Raw genomic sequence first — 23,310 nt, forward strand, 5'->3', positions numbered from 1 at the left:
GCACGCATAAAATATTCTTCTTTAAAATATAAATATTAATTAATTGACAAAAATGATAAGAATCTTTATGGGCATTTGTTTTCGGATGAAACCACAAGTAAAATTTGATGAGAAACTCACCTTAATCGACGGCAGCATAACGCGAGCATCCTCATTTAGCACTAAAAGCTTCTTCCCATTCCGACTGTTCTCATGCTCTTTCGCCCCACTCGCCCTTGCTGCCTCTCCGGATCTTTTAATCAGAAAATAATAATCAATTGCCAAATGTTCCTTTTTTCCTCCTCTTAATTTTTTTTGTTGTTGTTTAAACATCAATCTCTCATTGCAATGCTACAAAATTGCAGGAAAACTCACTCATTCTTGGTGCTGTTGCCCTTTCCTGTCGCCGTGGGAAGAATATTCTCACCATCGAGAGTGATAATTGGCCCAAACACCTGTCGACTCCCACTTGTCGTGGACAGCGTCGAACCCGGCGATAGCGTCTCCCTGATTATCGTCACGAATCGCTCAAGCATTATCCCAAACATTATGAGAGCAATTGAAATTGCACACTCTTGAATCTCAGATCGTCCTCCGGGCGCTATTGATGGATCTACAACAACGAAAAAAAGGATATCCAACATTTTGATTGACACTAATAAGATTCCACTTGCACACAGCTAAATTGCTAGTTGACCATCGGACGTGCGCGCAAATATTCACGCGTCCGTGAAGAAGATGAAACTCTTTTTTTTTGCAGGATGCACAAAAAAACGCATGTGCTCTCAGGTAAAAGTGAGCAAAACATTGGTTTTTTTTTGCAGGATGCACAAAAAAACGCATGTGCTCTCAGGTAAAAGTGAGCAAAACATTGGGGCTAAGCGCAAAATAAATTCACAAAAGGTCACATCGAATACATTCTGTATTATTATAATCTCTGTAAATGACGTTTAAAAGTTTTAAAATACAAACGGGAAGTGGTACGAAAATAACATATTAGTGGGTATCTATATTTTTTTAGGGGAGGACGCGGCAAAATAGCCAACACTCTTAAAGAAAAAAAAAAGGTTTAATGAATAAGTTTTGGAACCATTCAATTTAAGCAATCATTAATTAAACCTCGAACTTTTATAAAGAAATATAAAATTTTAGTTGAACGTTAAACACAAGAAACGTCAAACAACATTAAATGTCAAGTGTAAGAAAAAACGTCAGAATTATACCAAAGATTAGCAGAGGAAAGTCAAATTGAAAGAATATAAACGTCCTATGTTAGAAGATAAACATGAAACGTTACAAAATTAACCTCAAAGTTTTGAGGAAAAAATTCAAAAGTTTTGCCATAAAAAGAAATGTCAAATGTCATTTAGTAAACGTCAAATGTAAGAGAAAAAACGTCAGAATAATATTAAAGGTTAGAAAAGGAAAGTCAAATCGGAAAAATCGGAAGTCCAATATTAGAAGATAAACATGAAACGTTACAAAATTAACCTCAAAGTTTTGAGGAAAAAATTCAAAAGTTTTGCCATAAAAAGAAATGTCAAATGTAAAGAAAAATGTAAAGAAAGAAATGTCAAAATTTATATATTAAACAATTAACGTTAAAATAGAAACACCAAATGTATATATTTTTTTAAATTATTCGTTAGGAAATGAATGTCAAACTTTTGAAGAAATCTCAATAGTTTCGTCAAAATTTTAAAAAATTGCCAAATGTAAAAAGAAATGTTAAACGTTAGGAAAAGACCAAAAAAACGTAAACTAAAGAATAAATTCCCTGAATTCTTGTAAATTTAAAAGAGAGTTAAAGAAGATATAATTGCTTTACTAAATCTTAACGAATTACATAGACTCAAATGTCCCAAAAGTGGGGCAATTTGAAGCATTTTCTTTCAGAAAACTTCCTAGAGAAAAATGTTAATTTTCTTTGAAGGAAACTGTGAGAATGTTGCAAATCATTAAAACTACAAAGGAATGTAATAAAATCTTTTTCTTTTTAAGTTATAACATTCTAAGTATTAAAAGTTATTACTAAATGTCTATTTTGTGCCCATTTTACCACACCCATCCCTTCCAATTAATATATTAAAATCAATTAAAAACTAACTGGACATTGTAAAGAGATGTAGACAATTTAATCTTATTAACTTTCTTCTACAAATCCTCGAATGAAACTGTAATTATTGCCACGAGAGTTTTATTTCTAACTTTACCATCGTAAAATTGTTAGTTATATATATTTATTTCGCGAGTGTTGTACATGATGTTGAGCACACGAAAAAAAACGACGCACTAATAACAATAATCAAACAAATAGCTCCTCTAACTATGCCACATATTACACCACATCGCATCCATCCATTTGTCTCAACTCATCCATCTGACTTTGTTTTGTACCATCTCAAGCCATCTATTCAGCGCATTTCCATCCAGCAGCGCGAGAGATTGCCGGCTGAGAAAAAATTCCAAACGCCCGGCAAATCAGCCTTGGCAAGGTCACTGAACGACGCTAACAGACACACAAAGTAGCGTGCCAAATGAATAATAGATTGGTCACATTGTACCTTTTTAGTTTTTACGAATTCTTGTACGAAACTCCACCACCATTGATGGTGTAAAACATCTCACATTATAACAACCCAGGCAATAAATTGATTTTTCCCTCCTCAATGGCAACGCTCCCCCCGTCACACCAATGAGGAACGACGATGCAACAGTCACGCGGGTTATGAAGGAATGGACGAGAGATGAGTGTAAAGAAAAAAAAAACATTTCGCGAAAGAGTAATAAAAATATTTTTAAAAACTCCACACCTATGGCGCGAAAAGAAAGGTGATGCAAAAAAGAGGCTTATTTTCAGCATTGACATTTCAACTTGTTATGTACAATTTGGCGCCTAATAGTGTTTTCACACGGCGCGGCCAGTTTTCTGCTCTTGACCTCAAGATGTGTCTATTTTTTGTTTCTTTTACCGCATAGCCCCTGCCAAATACTTCCTAAAAACTATACATCTTACTCATTGGTGCGAAAGGAAAAAAATAGACAAAAATTCGTGTATTATACATACAACTAAGAAGCAAATTAACTGACAAACAATATTATATTCAACATAACGCAGTGAGATAATATTTGAGGTATAAAAGAAGGCGCAAATTTTTACCATACTATGTATGATTGCCGTTGGCGATTATTGGAGATTGAGTCGTTCAACAAAAGACGGAAATGATTATCGCATGAGATATTTTTGCCAATTTACCACCTCGCAAAGGATTAAAAGCACACACAAAAACACACGTCGTACTACGAAGCCATCAAATCTACCCAAAAATACAAAAGATTCCAATGCATCATCAAGAGACGAACCCGTGCGATTTTTTACAGATGAAAAACATGAACTCATTTTTCATTTTCAATAAAAACAACATCATCTTCCCCCCATCAACACGGGATAAATTAGTTAATAATGAGTATAGAATAGCACATGAGAGACAACATGAACCACAACTGGTTGAAAATGAAGAAGTAGAGCTGGAATTGTGTGTAGCTTAGAATGATGTTACGCAAAAAAAAAACAAGAAAAGATGGGGCAAAAAACGACCCCCACGACATGTAAGCAAGTTTTCTCCTTCTTCATCTATAAATAGATGATGTTTAAACTATCAATTACTCGATTTAATGGATGCGAATATGTGCAAGTTTCAGGTAAAAATACCCCATCTTGAACAAGTTAAACTCATATAGGGAAATACTGCACCAGAGATAGAATCTGTCCATATACCTACAATTCTGTGTTCTCTGAAGATATTATGTAGCAATAGAAGGAAACACCGCGACTTCTAATCCAATAAAATATGCCACTGGAATGGTGTATCAATAAATTAGAAGCAAATGATCAAATTAATCAACATTGCACCTCATATTTCTTCCTGCATTTCCAGCGAGAACTTGTTGATTAGCTTACACAGCCAGAGAAAATTATATATAAACTGACGTTCAATTTCTCTTATTTTTTTATTTTAAATTTATTTTGTAAAGTGGAATAAAATATAACGATGCTCTTTGAGAAAAAAAAATGGAAAATGATAAATTTTTTTTCACATAAAAATAATCGTTAAAAAGAAAAAAAAGCATGATATTTAATAAGTTTAATTTATGGTATTTTTGTTACGTGGTATAAGAAACATAACCTCACATTTCAATTCTTGCCATTGTAAGGTTATGTTCTTTATACCACGTAACAATGCAAATTATAACCTTAGAGTGAAGTAAGATAGACTATCTCAAAGGCAAGTATAGCAGAAACCGAGAAGACTCCGTTCGATTTGCCAGTTTGGATACAATTTTATACGAAAACATTGGCGAAGAAGCCCTTTTAGATACGTCGTGGCTTCATGAAGGAATTTCTTCCGGAGTCTCTCTGAGGACTGACTCACCTTTCTCCTTTTTTTCTTCTTAATTTCGAGGAGCATAGGAGGTAAGTGCTCTAGACCATTGAGGTAAAACCGGTTCCATTCAACGTCGTTCATGTGGACCATGCCACGCTGGACCCCGAAGGCGAATTGTGACCAAATATGTGCTCGCGATGATGGATGCTTTCACCAAAGTCGTGCTTCATCCAGTGATAACAACAAATAGCTAGAGTGCGATCAAGGTCCTCTCCGATCTGTCGGAAATCTTTGGTACACCTGGCACCACAGCTAGCAACCAAAACACGGCTCTTATCCTAAGACCTTCGATCCTTTTGCGAGACTTACGGCATTAAGCCGTTTGTACATGGTCAAACAGATGAAGTCAGAAAATTTTTCTAGCAAGATCTGATAGTGTTGACTCAAATATAAAATTGAGAAACCCCTTTCTCATCAACCATCAACCACTGCTACCAACACAGTGAATCAAAAAAGAAAAAAATCTGTCAAAAAATTAAACAAAAGTACTCGAGAGAAGAGCAAAATCACAAAGAGTTTTTTTCAATTGTGCAATTTAATAGTTCGGTTTAATGTTGTTCTAACACCTTATTTGGATATTTGAATACTTAATTCATTCCCCTCTTGGACGTCGTTGTTTCCAACAAATTGGTGCCTAATCCGGAATTCAGCATCCTCCCGAGCTTTCTTCGAACCGGAAGATTTATTAATTATTTCATCTTTACAATTAAAGGTATTTATACCAACAGATACACTGATCCACCGCTTTAGGGACACTCGGATGTACTACTCATGCTCATTAAAAATAATGTCTCTTAGAGATGTACGAGTCACTTAGTCTGGTTGTGAGGAGTTTTTGGAAATGGATTTTCTCCACTTTTCAAGATATGTGATAAGATATGTACTCGACAATTATGAGAACAAGAGTAAACAAAGCTACCGAACAAGACCCACTGTGAGGTCGAAAGCTCTGACTCAAATTGTTATGATTTTTTTTAAGGAAACAGGAGTTTTGTGTTCTAACGAACACCGGAAGTTGCGATAAGTTAAAATTATATGAATTTGACGTCAATATCGTCAAATAGCAAAATAGTCTTTTACTTCTCAAAGGATTAAAGATATAAACAAAATTAGTATGGAAAAGAATCCTTAAAAATCATTACTCATCCACCACTGTGTGGACGTGTTGTTTTCGTTGTGCCATTGCAAAATGGAAAAGCTCACGCTACTGAGAGAGAGTGATATAAAAGGAGTGAGTAAATTACTATAACTGCTTCACCACACGATCTTCTGTTTTGTTGCACCATCATCATCATAATCAATGCATTTTGTCCCTTGGTGTTTGTTGTTGTCAGTTGCAACAGAATTTCATCCCGAGGAGAAGGAAATATTCTATTTATACATATAAATTGATCGAGAAACCTTAGTCAATCCCCGTCTTCCCGCTGAGTGAATTCCCCTTGCCCCACCATCATTTGCGCACACTTTTCACGATAAAACTGCATGTGTGCAGAAGAAGTGCGACTGTAGCTTAAAATAGAACCCAAAGCAAAAGAAGAAGATCGCGAGGCGCCTAAGATCGAATGGAATTTATATAAAGTGGCGCCAATAGTTGACTTGAAGGCATAGAGAGGTGCGAGTGAGAGAGAGATGTATGAGCAAAAGAAGTATTTGCAACCATCAACAATCTTTTCCTCCCTATACCCATATCCTAAAAGGAATGATTAAGGTTTAGAGAAGAAGGTATAGGTGAAGACTGAGTGAGAGAGATGTAATGTGTGGATGAGGGAAAAAAGAGTTAATCGCCATAGCACATGGGTTTTATATATTTTTCTTCCTTCCTCCCGGACATCTTGGCATACAAGAATCTCTCGGTATTGCCATACACTTGGTATTTATTATAATTAAATAAAATGAGAGGAAATTGAAAATAGCAGAAACCGTTCAACACAAACACCACACGTTGTCCATCTAATCGGCACACGGACAAATTTCACCTCTCATCTCTCCCTTTGGCGCGTTCTGATATGCTTTCAAACACAGTTATATTGAGACATCGACCAATTGTCTCAATCACCTGTCTCGATAAATAAATTAATTCACTTTATGAACATCTTTTCTTTAGCACCCAAAGCCAAGAGATGAGATAAAGGATTACATTATAAGTACTTAAAAGAAACAAACAAAAAATAACCCCAGTGGAGACATCTCTACGACACATCACATGGAGATCAAACCACAATAAAATGCAATATCTTGAGGCTCAAAACATTCAATCAATTGGCACTAACAATCCACCCAATCATCATCATCACCCATCGACTTCTTCACGATTTCTTTTCAATTCTTTTTTTCTTCAACATTGTTTTCCTCTTAAAATGTTTCCAAAGAGCAACAAACATCAAACGGGCACACACAAGGGGTCACATATCGCGTCAGAGAAGAAGTGCAACGTTCTGATCGACCTTGAAACAGCCTTGCCAATACAATTTTCCAACATCACCACACTTTGTATTTATATATATATTTTTCTTCGCCCCATTGTATGGGAATATATATAATCTTTCTATCGAATCCTCTTCCTCACACCCTATACGTTGTCTCTTTCAACAATTAACGGACGATCTTTTGCAAATAATGGCGGAAAAAGTATAGTAAAAAATTTTATGTTAGTTGGTGTATAAAAAAAGACTTCTTTAGTCAAGTTTTCTTCACTTTGTTCCAATTGAAAAGTTATTAGAAACACTAAAAGGCCATTTAACAGGGTGAGGATCATTGCGGATTCCACAGAAATTCCATTTAAATAAAACTGAGTAATTTACAAGAACTTGCAGGTATAACAATAATTAAATTGCATCGTTAGGCGAGAAAAACAAATATGTAAAACAAATCATTAGACGGACTTCTGAAACAAAAGGAAGTATGTAGTTCAATAAACTAAAATGACATAAAACGTTTAAAGGGATTTATTTTTACAAAATCGATTTATTAAAATATGTAAGTTTCAATGAAAAATAAAAAATTTCCTCTTCAAGAAAAAAGAAGCTTCAAGAATAAAATCTTTGTCATTTATGACAGAAATTCCCTTTTGATTTCACATTAAAACATGACTAATTTATTAATTTTGTAATTGATACTCGGCATTGTCAATAAAAATATCGCGCTATCACTTAACCATTTGCACATAACTCAGCATCATTAAGGACGTACAGCGTGGTGTGTAGATTGTAAGTTCACATTGCATTCTTTGTGAACTGCATGCCATTTTGAGTCAACCCCATACACCTTGTCCATTTAACTCTTTTTTCAACCAACATATTTTTCTTAAATTAATAAATAACATCGCGTAGACGCGTCGCTTGGGAGGTAAAGAAAACCATTTCAAATCATCATCATCTCAACCATAACACTGACTTTTCTAAATTTATTCCCTTTGTTGGTAAAAAAATTATAACCATGGCGTATTTTTTTTTTATAATAAAAATTCAAAATTATATACTTTGCTATCACAGCAAAGATTGAATATTATATTCATCCAAAGTTGCAAATGTGTTATAAATACAACAGGAAAAAATGTAATAAAAATAACGACATCATAATTACTTGATGTTCTAACAAGCGGCGACTTTTTGAACGGCCGCTGTGTGAGAATGATGAGAAAATAGAAACTGAATTAATTCGCATTAATTAGGTAAAGAGCGTCTAAATAGAAAAATAAAATATATCAACAACAAACCGCCATTGAATAATGATGCCCATGATTCTTTAGGTAGGTACATTATACATAAAAAAATCTGCTTGTTTTGTGTTAAGCTCGGGTACCTATGTTCTTGAGTAGAGGACCAGACTACTATTTATTGGGAACAACAGTGGACAGACCACTTTGTCTCGACTGTATTTAGGGACTTTTCCTCGGGACTCAGAGAACATTTATGAAAACACCCTTGTGAAATTCGGGATATATCATTTTTACTGGCAATTTTTTTCTGATTCTGAAGGAAAAATTGTGTTTTTATATATTTGAGAAGCAAATAAGTATTGTTAGGCTCGGGAATTTATTCACCAGCGCGGCATTCGAGAGTCTTTCGGCGAACATCGCGGCCCGGTGGCACGAATGTTGCCGATAGTGACGCGAACGTTGCCGACAGTCTGGCGTTCGGGAATGGTTCGGCGGACGTCGCCGGCGAGCGACACGAAGAACACCGAGCGACAGCCGAACCGTCACCCGGGGCTATAAATACCGCTGCATGCAGCGGTGGGATTCATTCTGGTATGAGCATTGCAGCAGAGCACATCTGCGTAAGCCAGGCAAACCAAACACCAATATCGTCTAGCAATCAAAGCTAGATCGGCCCCACGGAGCCGTATAATCCCAGTCCCCCAGAGTGGGGCATCTCTTGCGAAAACCCCAAATAGGACGGAAGCTCCATTTTTACCGGGCGGAGCCGAGCCGGAACCGAGCGGAGGCCGAGCGAAAGCCTGTGAGCCATTGAATAATCTTGGCCAAGCGAGCCGGAGCCGAGTGGAGGCCGAGCGAAAGCCTGTGAGCCATTGAATAATCTTGGCCGAGCGAGCCTTCGTGCCCTCGGTCCCGAGATATCAGCCGCCCACGAACGGGCGTGAATTGCACACCGCACGGGGCGGAGCCGAGCGAAAGCCCTGTCGGGCGGAGCCGTGCCGGAGGTCGAGCGAAAGCCCCTCGCCGAGAGGACGAGACCAGCCGAGAAGACGAACCGAGCGGCAGTCTCGCTACGAGAGAGAAGGCGCCCCATTGGAAGATAGATTGTGTAGGAGAAGGGGGGAATAGAAAGAAAATAAACGCTACAAGAGGACAAACATTGAGTTGTTACTCGTCGGAGAGGTTCGGTCGCCATGGGAAACTTAGTACCAGTATTAAAAATTTTATCATTTAGCTCTTAGAATATTATATTAATCTGAATTTATATTAAAACTGTAAAATTCTTTTAGGGTAAGTAGGAATAGGCACGATTAGACTTATACTGTGCCTCTCCCTGCTTACCCTAAGAGTTTTACAATTCATTCAGAGGGATGCCTTGCGGGGTGACGAACGCTCCATCAGTATTCGTCAAAACTGTGAACGTGGGTTCTGTTAGAAATGAACGTATATAATTTGAATTTAAAGTGAAAGAGCAAAAAATGACCTGAGCGATCCTAGTGGGAAATTTTAGAAGTTTATTATTGGAGGAAGACATTTTGTGAAAAAGTATCGAGAGTTTTGAGGCGAAACAAAAATTGAGATTTATCGGAAAATAATTTATCGTAAGTAGAAAAAAACTGTATGGATAGGAAGATAAAGAAAAACTTAGCTTCAATATCCATTCCCTTTTACATCCAACGGACTGTGTAATTTTGACTCACTGTCAAATTTCTCAGCTTTTACCTAAAGAAAGTTAACATAACCTTACAGTAGGAGGCAAAAATGGAATAAAACTGCATTGATAAAAAATACTTTCCACAGCACATCCACCATGATGAAATCAGGACGATCAGAGGATTATTTGGATTGACGACTCAAAAAGCGTTTGCTGATGGAGTTCAGTATAGGAGTGAAGATATAATGTGAATAAAAACGATTATAAAGTCATAACAATACTCTAACCTAAAAATCGATTGTTTATCAGATCATTCTCTCGCACCTCTTCAAATTGTGTAGTTCTGGAAAGAAAGAACTGCGGTTTTAAGTGACAGCGCTACACAATTTGAAAAGGTGTAAGAGAAAGATGTGAAAACACATTTTTATTTTTAGGTTAGAGTATTGTTATGGATAATAATAATAATTTATTCAGATCCATACAAGCTAGTGTATCGGACTTATTGTTATGAATTCGTTATAAAATGCCCAACTTCGAAAGTTCTTCCCAGATTTGCAAAAAAATTTCCGACGACTAAGATCAACGACAGGACATACATTTGTTTTTGTGCATTGAAGTGTTCTGCCGAGCCCCCTCCGACGTTCCATCGGCAATAGGGGTGTAAACACCCGAGAATTTGGGAGATTTTGGACAGGTAAGTCGGCATCTCCACTGCCAGAATGAAGTTATGTTTTTCGGGGAATTTTTTCCTAAAAAAGCTAGACTGAGAATTTGGGAATTTTTGAAATTCTCCTTCCGGTGAGCGTCGATTTCGTGAATGAGCAATTAAAACATTCGAATTGCCAGAGCTTTCGACACTCTGCGTGTCCCAAATTCTCAGTCTAATTCACACGTCGGCTTACCAAAATAATAAAAAAGCTAGTTATACAGAGAGGCATTGAAACAGGAGACAATTTGCCTCATCCTGATACGAGATATTTAGTAGTATTAGAAGAGAAGACAGCATCATACTAAAGAATGAAAAAGTCTGAAATTGTCTGGAATTAAACAATCACAGCCCATGATTTACCTAAAGCAAAGACCCCTAGATTCAGATCACAACTAGTACAAACAGAATCAAATAGGAAAAACCTGTTGGGACCAATAGGATATTTCCCATTAATTTCTACCAAGGCAGAGTACAAATCTAACTTAATAAGTTGTGCAATAAACTATGTGGCAGGTACTGGAGTAGAAGTAGTAGGAATCACATTCGACGGATGTCCCGTTAACGTTACGAGTACGAACAACCAAGATTTAGTATTTCTCCTAATAACCAAGATTATAAAAACGAAGCAGAACGTAAAGTCTTATTTTCAAGTTCTCATCAAAAATCATCTCAAGAGAACCAGTTGAGACGAAATCCGTTGAATTTATTAATTGAAATCTGCAAGAGAAAGGATGAAAACATTGCTAATAAAACACTGTGTAATCCCATCTAAGGTAACTCATTTAGCATCTGGTCCTTCGACGTCCCGAACTAACATATTCTAAACGTAGTCATCTCTTACAAATAACTCCCAGGTGCAAGAAAAGCAGAGCAGAAAGCCAATCAGAAAAAATGATGACCAATTTGCTTCCCGAAAGAAGAATGAAAAAATTGTACAAATTCGTCATTTTGTTGTCGTCAATGCAAGATTTCTACTTTCAAAGAAATTCTGAACTAAAATAACATCATAAAACCTACAACAAGACCTGTAAATTTTTTTACGGAAGTAATAGTTTATTAAAGAAGAGACATCCTTATTATGCTAATAGACCGAAAAATGAATCTTTTCTGAATTGAAAGTTAGAAAAGACACCAAAAATAACGACTTTACAGAAGTCGTCGGCAGACGCAGTAAATGGAAAGAGAAATAAATATTATCTATTATCTATCTATCTATTTGACCGAACAAAAAATTGACTGATATCTGTTGTATGACAATAGAAACCAATCAAGTTCGACTGCCTTGCAAGAGTTGGTTGAAACGATGAAACAGACGAAGCGTATGTTAACTTCCGTTCATTTCTTTCTTAAGTGGACAGACGAACCGTCAAAATGACTGTTAGGAAAACTAATTACTTAGTGAACTGAACATCTATTTAACAATAGTGTACCTGCAAAATCAGAACTGGGTGGGTGTTTGATTAGTTAGCACCCACCTTGGCCGGTGAGTCCATTTAGAACGACAATCATATATAATTCTGAACTAAAGTCAATATTATTTTTTAAAAAAAATTGAGGTAGTTAAAGTAAAAGATTAAAAAAATTACAATAGAGTAGGGGAGGACGGGGTAATTTGGCCACTTTGGCGGTTTTTGGAATATATCAAGCAAGTATGGTAGTATGAAGAAAACAAAATAGCCCTATTTTGTAGGAAATTTTCCGGCCTACAACTTCCCCATATAACACTTTTCTCTATCTCGAAGAGAAATGGGTGAATTTTCCATTCTCCTGGACCCTTAGCTTAGTGTCCAAATTACCCCGAGCACGGGTAATTTGGACACTTTGGCGCACAAATTATTAAACATGAAAATTTTTGGACAATAAAAAATTTTTATTTTTTCGATTATTTTTTTGGAAGATAGGATATTTATCTAAGATTGATTTCCAGTAATTTTCCAGATAAAAATATTTAACAGAGCCTCAAACTTTAACATTTTCTGAACTATAAACGGGCAAAGTCTAAAAAAGGCAATTTTTCAAATTATGGTAAATTTCTTTTTTTAGTTAAAATTTTTTATCCTACTTTGCTTATAATCTGAAAGAAAACATTAAAAGGCATAACCACAATAAATATCTTAAATGTGCATTGGAAAATGTACTGGAAAAACTCAAGTGGCCAAATTACCCCACTCCAATTTTCCGGATAAAACCATTTCCACAGGAAAATCTGTTTGCGATATCGGAAAATGGATGTCACTATCGTGTTTATGATGGATCAATGACTCTTAATGGCTTAAAAGTTAATTTTTAAGTGTTAAAAATTTTTCGAAAATGACGTACATTCAAAATGCCAAAAGCACTTGAAAAAGTGAAAAAATTATTTTTATCAAATAAAAGAAAATCTAATGATCGGATTTTCCTCAAACTTGGTACGATTGATTATCTCTATGGGGAGTAAAAACTGTGGGGAAATGGATTTTCTAGCATTTACCATACTTGAGATATTCCCATTAATGACTTTGCCAAAGTGGCCAAATTACCCCGTCTTCCCCTACCTAGCAAATGAGGATCAAAATTTTTTATTAATTTTGCTATTTCTCCTCAGTTGAGCCATAATAACTTCATTGTGAATAAAATTTTAAATTAATTCATTGTGACGTGCCCGAAGATTATGAACCATATTCCTATCTTTTAAAACAAGTGTATGGTTCATAATCTTCGGACACGTCGATTGTTAAACAAAGCCTGAAGAAGACAATAAAAATTGTCGAAACGTCGCTAAACGACAAAGAAAGTGCCTTAATTTCTTTTCTAACTATTATTTAGATTTTTCTTCCAGAATTTACAAGTTTGCTCATAAAAAAAAAACATTTAACGTATAAAAACACATTTCTCGAAAATTGATATTTTTGTCAGTAACTTTGAGCATTCAGCAAAAGCTAAATTTCTCACGAGAAGAGTATAGAATAAATTATCCTTCGACAGACTCTTTTCACACACATTCACAGCAAATAGAGGCGAAAAAAACCATTGAAAGCTCAATTTATAAAGTAGGTAGCAGCAAATGCAGCAATAACGATAAAAAAAAATCCTCACTCACCTCTAAGCTGGGTACAGTCGATGGCAAACATATTGAGTGATGCCAATTGCAAAAGTCGCAATGATGTGATGGGAATTGGTGAGATTCGGAGAAGAGCCCGAAATTCTCTCAGCATTTGAACAGCACACTGTGTAAAAGATTCCATGCCAATTTTTGTAATCAATTTTCCATGGACATGCAAGTAGCTCGTAATGAAGCGTTTATTGAGCTGCAAAAGAGAATTTTTCACATTTTTTTTTCATGTAGGTAAAGAAAAAGTCCACCTTCAATCAGTGCGCACCAATTTTTGTTTTTTTTATCGTTCTTTGACCGGATATTTTGCAACTCACCTCAATGGGTTCCAAATTCTCAAGTTCCTCCTCTTCACTCGTATCCCCACTGCGATTGGCAGCTGGATCGAGGGGTGATGTTCGATGGATTCTTCGTCCACCCTCTGGATGGATCCATGTTTCACGCCTAAGAGGACCCCCAAAACGATGTTCCTTCTCCTTCAGTCTCAAACGATTCTTCTCCTCACGCTTCCTCTGGCTGTTCTCATACTGATTTTTTTTATCATTTCAGCAAAGTTTGGAGGAAAAAAAGAGTGAAAAAGAAATGTAAATTACAGACATTTCGACGAATTCAACATTGTCACCTCATTGCTGAGATAAATCAAACATATTTAATGCTATTTTTAGCAATAAATTGACACGAATTTCCCCCCCAAACTCGATGGTCCACATGAGTGCTGTGAGAGGATCCCACAATTGACTCACACACAATTTTTAGTTTTAATTCTCCGTCAAGGTTTTGTGTGTCTTTCAAATTATACAAATTAAATACAAGCATAAAGAAGAAATAAAAATCATGATAAATATTTAATTTTCCAATGTAAGTAAATTCCACTGGGAGAAAAAAAAAGACGTTTATATGTGTCTAGTGTGGCTGAAAGTAAAAGTGTCGTGACACTTACCAAAAACTTGTGCTTTTTTTTTGCACAAAATTTCAACGCAAACACATCCCCCACACAATGATAGCATTAAACGAAATAGAAGAAGAAAAAATTCCAAATCAATTACCAATTCATTTAGTAATTTCATATCCACAGAAACCACTTTCGGTAAATAAATTGAATAATCTTCATTCAAAAGAAGAAGAAGAAAAAAAATGAGTATTTTGCCCTTTTGATTGAAAACTTATTGATCCGGAACTCTCACAAAATGTTTGCATTTTGTTTATTTAATTCTCTCTCTCACTCTTTTCTTTCATAATTTAACAATTTTGTGTAAATACATTTGCAAAATTAGATAATATTCTTAGAATAGGGAAGCCTACCTCATGGAAGAAACATCCATGGGTGATGAAGAGAAGGAGAGTTAAGAAAATAAAATAGCTTGTGGAGTAATCAAAATTCTATCGAATTCGAATTTATTCACCTCTTATAAACGAATTCATCTCAAAGGGGGTTTCGCGTTTAGATTCTCATTCAACTCTTTCATCTCCCGCTTTTGTTGCTGATTAACGCGAAGAAAAATTGCTCAACAGAAGCACGAGGGAGATAAGAATTGAAAAATTAACGGAAGCGTATTCTAGGAGATGGTGTTAATAGGATTAAATGGATTCATTGATAACAGTGGCGTAGCCAGAAATCTATTCAAAATGCGGTGTTTTTAGACTTTTTTTTTTTATTTTAAAGATGTTAAAAATGAATCAAAAAGAGAATTGATATTTCTTTTTATACGTGGGACATTTCAAGAATGTTGAGTTTGAATTTTTTTCTAACATTTGATATTAATTTTAACGTTTGACGTTTCTTTTCTCACATTTGACGTTTGACACATTTGTTTTAACATTTGACGTTTCCTTTCTGACATTTAATGTTTATTTTGACGTCTGACACATTTTTTTCCTTTGACGTTTCCTTTCTCATATTTTATGTTTATTTCGACGTCTGACGAATTTATTCTAACGTTTGACATATTTTTTTAACGTTCGACGTTTCTTTTCTCACATTTGACGTCTGAGACATTTGTTTTAACGTTTGACGTTTCCTTTCGGTCATTTAATGTTTATTTTGACGTCTGCTGCATTTTTTCTTAAGTTTGACGTTTTCTTTCTCACATTTGCCGCCTGACATATTTGTTATAACGTTTGACGTTTCCTTTCGGTCATTAAATGTTTTTTTTTTTGACGTCTGCTGCATTTTTTCATAAGTTTGACGTTTCCTTTCTCACATTTGCCGCCTGACACATTTGTTCTAACGTTTGACGTTTCCTTTCGGTCATTTAATGTTTGTTTTGACGTCTGCTGCATTTTTTCATAAGTTTGACGTTTCTTTTTTTCACATTTGACGCCTGACACATTTGTTTTAACATTTGACGTTTCCTTTCTGACATTTAATGTTTATTTTGACGTCTGACACATTTTTTTCCTTTGACGTTTCCTTTCTCATATTTTATGTTTATTTCGACGTCTGACGAATTTATTCTAACGTTTGACATAATTTTTTAACGTTCGTCGTTTCTTTTCTAACATTTACGATTCCTTGCCGATAATTAGAAATTCTTTCTTAACATTTGACGTTCGTTGTTTGACATAACTCTTAATGATTGATGATTTTTTCTCATAAGGTTGACGTTTCAAAAGTTTGATGTTGCTTTTCTGACTTTTGACGTTTAAAGGTTTGTCAATTTTACTAACGTTAAAAGATTTTTTAAACCTAAGAAAATACTTTTTTTTTTTTAATATATTTTTAGTGTGACAATAATTTGTTTTGACCTCTAAGGAAAATCTTGAATTTCCTGGATTTTAGGGGATGTTTAGTACACATACACATTCATCCTAGCTACGCCCCTGACTAATGATAGAGTATTGCCCTTAATTTAAAGATTTTGTTAAATAAATTATTAATTCTTTAGGCCGTAGCTTAATAACGAATTATCTTTTATTAACAACTCTCTAAAATTCTTTTCAAAAGTAATAAATTTTCACCAGAATTTGTTTAAATTCAATATGAAATGTAATCGAAAATTCTCTATAAAAATATTTAAATAAAGACACTTTCTTCTTACCTTTTTGCGTGTCTCATCAAACAACGCCAGGAGACTCTCTCGGGCAGATTTGAAAGGATTGGATGACATGAGACTCCGCATATAGAAATAAACAGCATCAACTTTCCGCTTCTGCAAACACAAATACACACAGAAATAACCACAAATTCATCCCAAAAACTTCCGCCTAAACTCACTGAGTAAATTGAAAGGACCGCTAGTTGATTGTAGGGCCTTCCATTGCTCGGCAAAATCTGCTGTGCCTTCATATACCACTGTCGTGCCTTCCCATAGCCATTTGTATCGAGAATTTGCTCTCGATAGCGTGCCAAATCTCCCAAGAAGAGCAGGAGCTTCTGCACGGAAACAAGAGCCAAACTAATCATCTTGAGCCCCTTTGCCGTTGTTCCCGCATTCACGCCCACAAAACTCTCAACGGAGAAATTGTACTTTTGCTCCAACTTCCGCAGGAGTTTCTCAAAGAACACACTACCCTCATCAATGAGCTCGAGGCATTTATCCTTGTAGAATGCCCTCCCATCGTCCGTTGCATCCTCCGCATGAAGTTTCCGCAGCATCTCAATGGTATTGTAGTACAGCAGCTTCCAAATGTGCTGCTCAACATTGTGCTGCTGACAGAATTTAAGTTCACGCAGAAGGAATTGCTCCAGAAGTTGCTTCAAGCACCGACGATTGAGCGTAAAAGTATCCCACTCACGGAACAGAACACCATTCACGAGAAGTTCCTGGATTTGATGATCTGTCTGCACGAGGCTATCGATCAAATCACAATTGTGTACCTGCCTGTAAGCTTCAGATGCTGGATTGTACCTACAATGAAAGAAAATCGTAATTATTTTTCATTAATTTTTCTTTACGAATATTTAACGATTTCGTGTGAATTGTAACGGTTTTTTATCTTTTTCATTTAACGATATTAACAAGAAATCGTTAATTAACGATATTTTAACGGCTTTCGTTTCGTTATAGCTCGCTAAACATACCCAAACGATTCTTAACGAGATGACGTTAATAACGAACTATACTTTTAACGATCTTATTTCATGTCAAAATATTCCTATAGATTATCAATTATTACAACGATTAACGGATATTTTAACGAGTCGTTAAAATCCCTAATAATAACCCATCTGATAACTAATAACGAAAATGTGTTTACGATTTCATAAATCGATTTTTAGTGAAATGTAACGAAAATTTTCTGGAATATCCTAGTTAATATTTTTTTAAAAAAGATTTATGAAAAAAGTTTAATGATTTCTTAACGACTTAAAAAAAATTAAGTGTTTTTCTCCGTGAAGCTATTCTCGACGATTAATATGTTGACGAATCGTTAAAATCCCTCAATATATACCCAGCTGTTAACGAATACCTAACGAAAAAGTGTTAACGATTTCATACGACGATATTATAGCGAAATCGAACGGATTTTTTTCTAGAATTTCTAAGATAATATTTTTTAAAACATTAACAATTAGTTGGTGTTCCACTTCGTGGCCAACACCAAGTATTGTTATCGTCGGAAAAATCGACCACCTCAGATCGGGCTCAAACTTGGTATGAGCACGTTTTAGACATCCCACATTACGAAAATGGTGGTGGAAAATTTTTGATCCGGCCGGCCAGCCGTCCGGGACTCTAAACTTTGCCTTATATCTCGAGAACGGAAACAGATAGAGACTTCCGGTTTAAAGTTTTCTATAGAAATGTGGGTGTAAAATTTCATATTTTTGCATTTTCAAAATCCAAGATGGCCGCCATCCGCCATTTTGAAGTACCATCAACCACTTCTCTTATAGCTAGAGATCTGAAATTTTAGTATGTTGTAGGGCTCTGTGAGACGTTTTCATCAACAATTCATACTTGAAAATCGGTCAAGCGGTTTAGCAAATATGGCGGCCTAAAGCAAAAAGTGTTTTTTCGATATAACTCGAGAACGGCTTGACCGATTTTGATCATCTTGGTATCAAATGAAAGGTATTGAGAAGCTCTACAACTGATAAGAATTTTCAAGTTCCAAAAATGTCCGCAAGAGGCGCTAAAATCAAAAACAAAAATTGCCTAACTTTAAGGGGCAATATCTCCGAATCCCCATTAGGCAAATCTTTTAAATTTTGATATGTTGTAGCAGGACTAATAATCTTGCACCAGTCCGAAAATGAAAAAAATCTATGTCGCGCGTTTAGAAGATATAGCCATTTGAAAAATTCTTGAATTTGAAAAGTTCTAAGAGCCATATCTCTTGAGTGGCTTGTCCGATTTTGCTCAATTTGGTATCAAATTAAAGGTTTTGCAAAACTCTATAACTTTCTAGAACATCAGAAACCTCTAGAAGCATTCCTTGAGGACAAAAAGTGCAAAAAACTGTTTTGGTAAAACAAAAATCCGCCATTTTGTGTTCTAGAGGCGACCTTGAAAATCATTGAGATATATATCAAATTACAGCTTATTTTAAGACCTTTTCAAAACTAGTCAAGAAATTTCTGTAGGTCTTATAGAACCATAGATATGAGTATTTTTATCCATCAAATTACTGAATTTCACAAAAAAAATCAACTTTGCCTAATAGTACTGCTCACAAATAATATTACAACGCATAATAAAACTTCTATACGTTGTGGGACACCAACTCTTATAACTGGACGCGTTATGATTGACTTTCTTAACGATTAAAAAAATATATTAAGTGTTTTTCTCCAGGAAGATATTCTCAACGGTTAACGGATAACGAGAATTCATTTTTTTACAATTCGTTAATAAAAATCGTTATATCAGAATTCGTTTTCTAAATATTCAACGGAAATTCTCTTATGTTTTCGTTCAGATATTAAAAAACAACGATTTATAAATATTTTTTGCAAATAATTAACGGTAAATTTTAACGAATTTTAACGATTTAGCTGTGTTTCTTTCAGACACAGCTTTTGTGTACCGAGCAAAATCGAAAGTCGTCAGATCGGGCTCAAACTTGGGATGAGCACGAATTAGGGTCCCCACATTCCAAAAAACGTATGTGCCAAAAAAATTTTTTTCCGGCCGTCCGTCCGGCCGTCCGCCGTGGTTCAACCATAAATTGCAAGAGAACGGTAATAGATAGAGACTTGCGGTAAACGGCAAAGTTCAAATATCGACTGGAAGACATCCGATTATGACGTCAAATTTTACCCCCCACCCCCGCGTCCGCCATTTTGAATAACCTCAAAATTTTGTTTTCGCTATATCTCAGCCCCTGTAATAGCTAAAAATCTGAAATTTTTATATGTTGTAGGCGCCATCAAGACCTTTCCAACGATACCTCATTTTCGAAAATCGGTCAAGCCGTTTAGTCAATATGGCCGCCACAATTTTTCATCGAAAATCGATCATAACTCGAAAACGGCTTGACCGATTTTGATCAACCCGGGGTCAAATGAAAGATCTCAACAAACCCTACAACTCTCTAGAACATCCGAAGTTTCAAAAGTGACCGCTAGGGGGCCAAAAATCAAAAACAAAATTTTCGATGAGTTTTCGATGAATATCTCGAAAACGCCATTATCGATTTGCTTCATTTTTTGATATGTTATAGCTGACTATATTATCTAGCTCCATGCCAAAAATGAAGAAAATCTATGTCGCCGTTCTCGAGATATAGCTTTCCAAAGTTGGCATGTCATATCTCGGGTTCTACAAGTCCGATCTTGATCAACTCAAGCGCAAATGAAAGGTTTCGCGAAACCCTACAAATGTCTAGAACATTGCAACTTCGAGAAATGACCACGAGAGGCGCTAAAGTCAAAATCAAAATTTTCGAAAATTTCGAACTCGAATATTTCGAAAATGCTATTATCGATTTACTTCGTATTTTAATATGTTATAGCTGAGGTTAAGACCTTTCCAACGATAGCTCAAACTCGAAAATCTATGGAGCCATTCCCGAGATATAGCCTTCTAAAGATTTCTTAGGGTATGACTTTTCAACTTTTCCCGACTTTGCGCGTATTTAAATTAATTTTCGTTCTAGTTTGCTCTCACAAAATTGGTACACTGAGAGAAACACAGCTCTCGTAAGCTTGGTCAGCTTACCAGTACATTTTTAATTGTTTACAATGTAACTGTTCCCAAAGCAGTTCTGTGAGCAGTTTAGAAATAAATTAAGATTCAACGAATTTCCTTACGTTAAGATCTTTAACGGATCTATAATGGCTGAGTTCACCTGAAGACCTTTAAGCTATTCTACTCAGTTTTCTAATAATTTTATCAAGAAATCTCCTACTCACCATACAGGATTCGAATTGCTAGTGTAGTACTTGTCCCCAGCGTATTGGCTCTGATCAGCAACTGCGTAGTTTTCCGTTGCATGATTAGCTGCATCGGGTGGCGTGTAATTCCTACCCTGTGCAGTCACCACAATTGGCTGATTGGGATTCTTCGGATCGAAGAGCGTCTTTGGCTGCTGTGGACTCTTCTGTGGTGCACTTCGCGGTGGATTCTGCTGTGTTTTTGCTCCCTGCGGCAGAACAATCATTCCTGGCTTTGACACTTTCTCACTCTCAATGTTGAGGGTGCTTATCTGATTGCTGATATTCTTGAATTCCTCATCGAGATTAATCTCCCGACGCCAATTGGTTGGATCGCGAATGCTGTGCAAACTCTCCTGGGAGGTTTTCATGAAGTGCGTTTCGGCACTATTGTCGCGACTTGACCACGAATTCATGTTCCTCTTTCTGTTGCGACTACTGCGTGAGCCATCGCGTCCAGAATAGCGCTCAGTACTGGCTTCGCGGGAAACACTATCGTACTCATAGCTGTTCTTACGTGAGCGATTGTAGTGGGTCCGTTGACGGTACCCACGATCCTGGCTATTTTCTCGACTCCCTGGCACACTTCCCTGGCTATTGCGACGTCCCGGGTACGCGGGAACCTTGAACACGGGCTCAGGTTCTTTGTGTGCAGACCCCCCTGAATTCCTTGAGCTACTGCAATGACACGAAGTAAAAGAAAACCTTAAGTTTCCCAACCTCTGCCTGCGGCGTTCTTCCTCTTACGAACTTACTTTGTTAATTTTGACTTTTTCTTGCGCCCACCACCTCTTTATTAGTTACGAAAGCACAATGGGACAAGCGTTAGTAATTTTTGTTTATTTGTAATCCAAATGTGGGAAGGAAAACTTTAACAGGAAAAGAGGGAAACTTACTTTTTCCCGCGACGTCGATGAGATTTTGGTTGGTCCGGTGTCTGAGCTTGAGCTACTTGAACATTTTGTTGCTTCTTCTCATTGTCAACACTCTCCACTTCTGCTGCCCAGTCCTGTAGGAAGAAATGTGGTCTAAATCCCTTCCCTTTAAGCTCCTTCTCAAAGGAAAAACTCACCAAATGAGGGATAGTTGTGATGGGATATGAAAGAGGTTCGGGTTTCTTAACTTCTTCGGTGATTCTCTCTTCCTCTTTGTGATTAACGTGCGTTTTATTCATTTTCCCGTGACGATTCCTCACTGGAGAACGTCCTTCATCACCTTGACGGTATCGCTGATTGCCTCGCTGGTTGGTGTCCTCATTACCCCATCGTCTGTGGTAGTCCCGCTCATCATCATACGGCCTCTGATTCAGTCTGTCATTAACCTTTGATTGTCGATTCACTTCAGAACTGCGACTCCTGGAACGAACATTCTCAACCGTCACATCGGAGTCCTTCCTCTGACGCCCCCGTGCCCCACGTGGTGGCATTGGCAGCGTCTGAGACCAGTTCGATGAACTCTGAGCATGATGATTGGACCCTGTGAAGACAATGGATCTCCCATCGCGATTGTTGGTCTCAGGAGCAGCCGGTGGTGGATTGAGCAGATCCAACGACAAACCGTACTCCTGCAGAATCTTCTTCTGGAATCTCGGCGGCATTGTCCCAATATTCGGTGGGAGTCGACAGAAATTCCCCATGGGAGCTTTATCACCCGTCGCGGAGTTGCGTCGTCCCGACGGTGGCTTCTTTCCCGGTTCACGAGCTGCCAAATTCGGTTCAACACTACGCGTGTCCCTCTCCTTTGAGCCATGGTAGTAGTTTGGCAGTGTCTGCGGGACAATTCGCGGCTCAGACGCCTGACGAACTTGCCGCTGATTCCCCCCATAGGTGTCTTGGTGCTTCCCACGATTCCCAGCATTGTACCCCGCATTGGTACTATTCGGTGCACCTTGACGCTGATTCCGCTGAAAATTTGCACCTCTCTGGTGATTCTGCTTCCCACCACCCCTGCCATCGGCATCATCTGGGAAATCTCCACGGGGATTTGCCATATTCGGCGTCTTTCGCCCATCACTCATCATATCTGAGTGTTCATCGCGGAAATCTCCCCGAAATTGCTCTTGCTGTTGCTTAGGGATATAAAATTGCTGCTCAGGCTTTCTATTGCGTCGTCCACCGTGGGAATTTCTGTCACCACCTTCCTTCTCAGAATACCCATCATTTCCGCCACGTCTGAAGCCGGAGGCATCATCTGCAAACAATTGCAAATGCCATATACGGATTAAGGCTACAACAGATGGACGAGAAATTTCTCTGGTCCATTCTGTTGTAGCCTTTACACGTTCTTTAAAAATTTAACGATGTTCAACGCAGTTGTAACGGTTTTTAAATTCAAAATGTACATAGAGGTCGCCCTCTTCATTTTTCTGACAATTCTGTCACTCAAAATCTAGACGCGAAGAAAGAAAGATGGATACCTATCTAATTTCCCCTTACTCTCTTTAATTTCCTACAACA

At 36.9% G+C, this 23,310-nt stretch overlaps 1 protein-coding gene across 2 annotated transcripts in view; it reads right to left on the reverse strand.

Moving 5' to 3' along the window:
* Positions 1 to 23,310, reverse strand: part of LOC129790110 (telomerase-binding protein EST1A) — a 51,115-nt gene that overhangs the window by 23,651 nt on the left and 4,154 nt on the right. Inside the window, exons 3-11 of one of the 2 annotated variants that reach the window (XM_055827355.1) lie at positions 21,927 to 23,044; positions 21,751 to 21,863; positions 20,834 to 21,532; positions 16,751 to 17,384; positions 16,575 to 16,685; positions 13,854 to 14,063; positions 13,525 to 13,732; positions 355 to 592; positions 121 to 232 (exon numbers count right to left, since the gene is read on the reverse strand). In XM_055827355.1, the coding sequence (XP_055683330.1) occupies positions 121 to 232; positions 355 to 592; positions 13,525 to 13,732; positions 13,854 to 14,063; positions 16,575 to 16,685; positions 16,751 to 17,384; positions 20,834 to 21,532; positions 21,751 to 21,863; positions 21,927 to 23,044 (3,443 nt within the window). The remainder of the gene's footprint in view (positions 1 to 120; positions 233 to 354; positions 593 to 13,524; positions 13,733 to 13,853; positions 14,064 to 16,574; positions 16,686 to 16,750; positions 17,385 to 20,833; positions 21,533 to 21,750; positions 21,864 to 21,926; positions 23,045 to 23,310) is intronic. The other variant, XM_055827356.1, reaches the window with a different exon arrangement.

Source organism: Lutzomyia longipalpis, chromosome 2 (genome assembly GCF_024334085.1).
Source record: "Lutzomyia longipalpis isolate SR_M1_2022 chromosome 2, ASM2433408v1".
In the NCBI taxonomy this organism is placed as follows: Eukaryota; Metazoa; Arthropoda; class Insecta; order Diptera; family Psychodidae; genus Lutzomyia; species Lutzomyia longipalpis.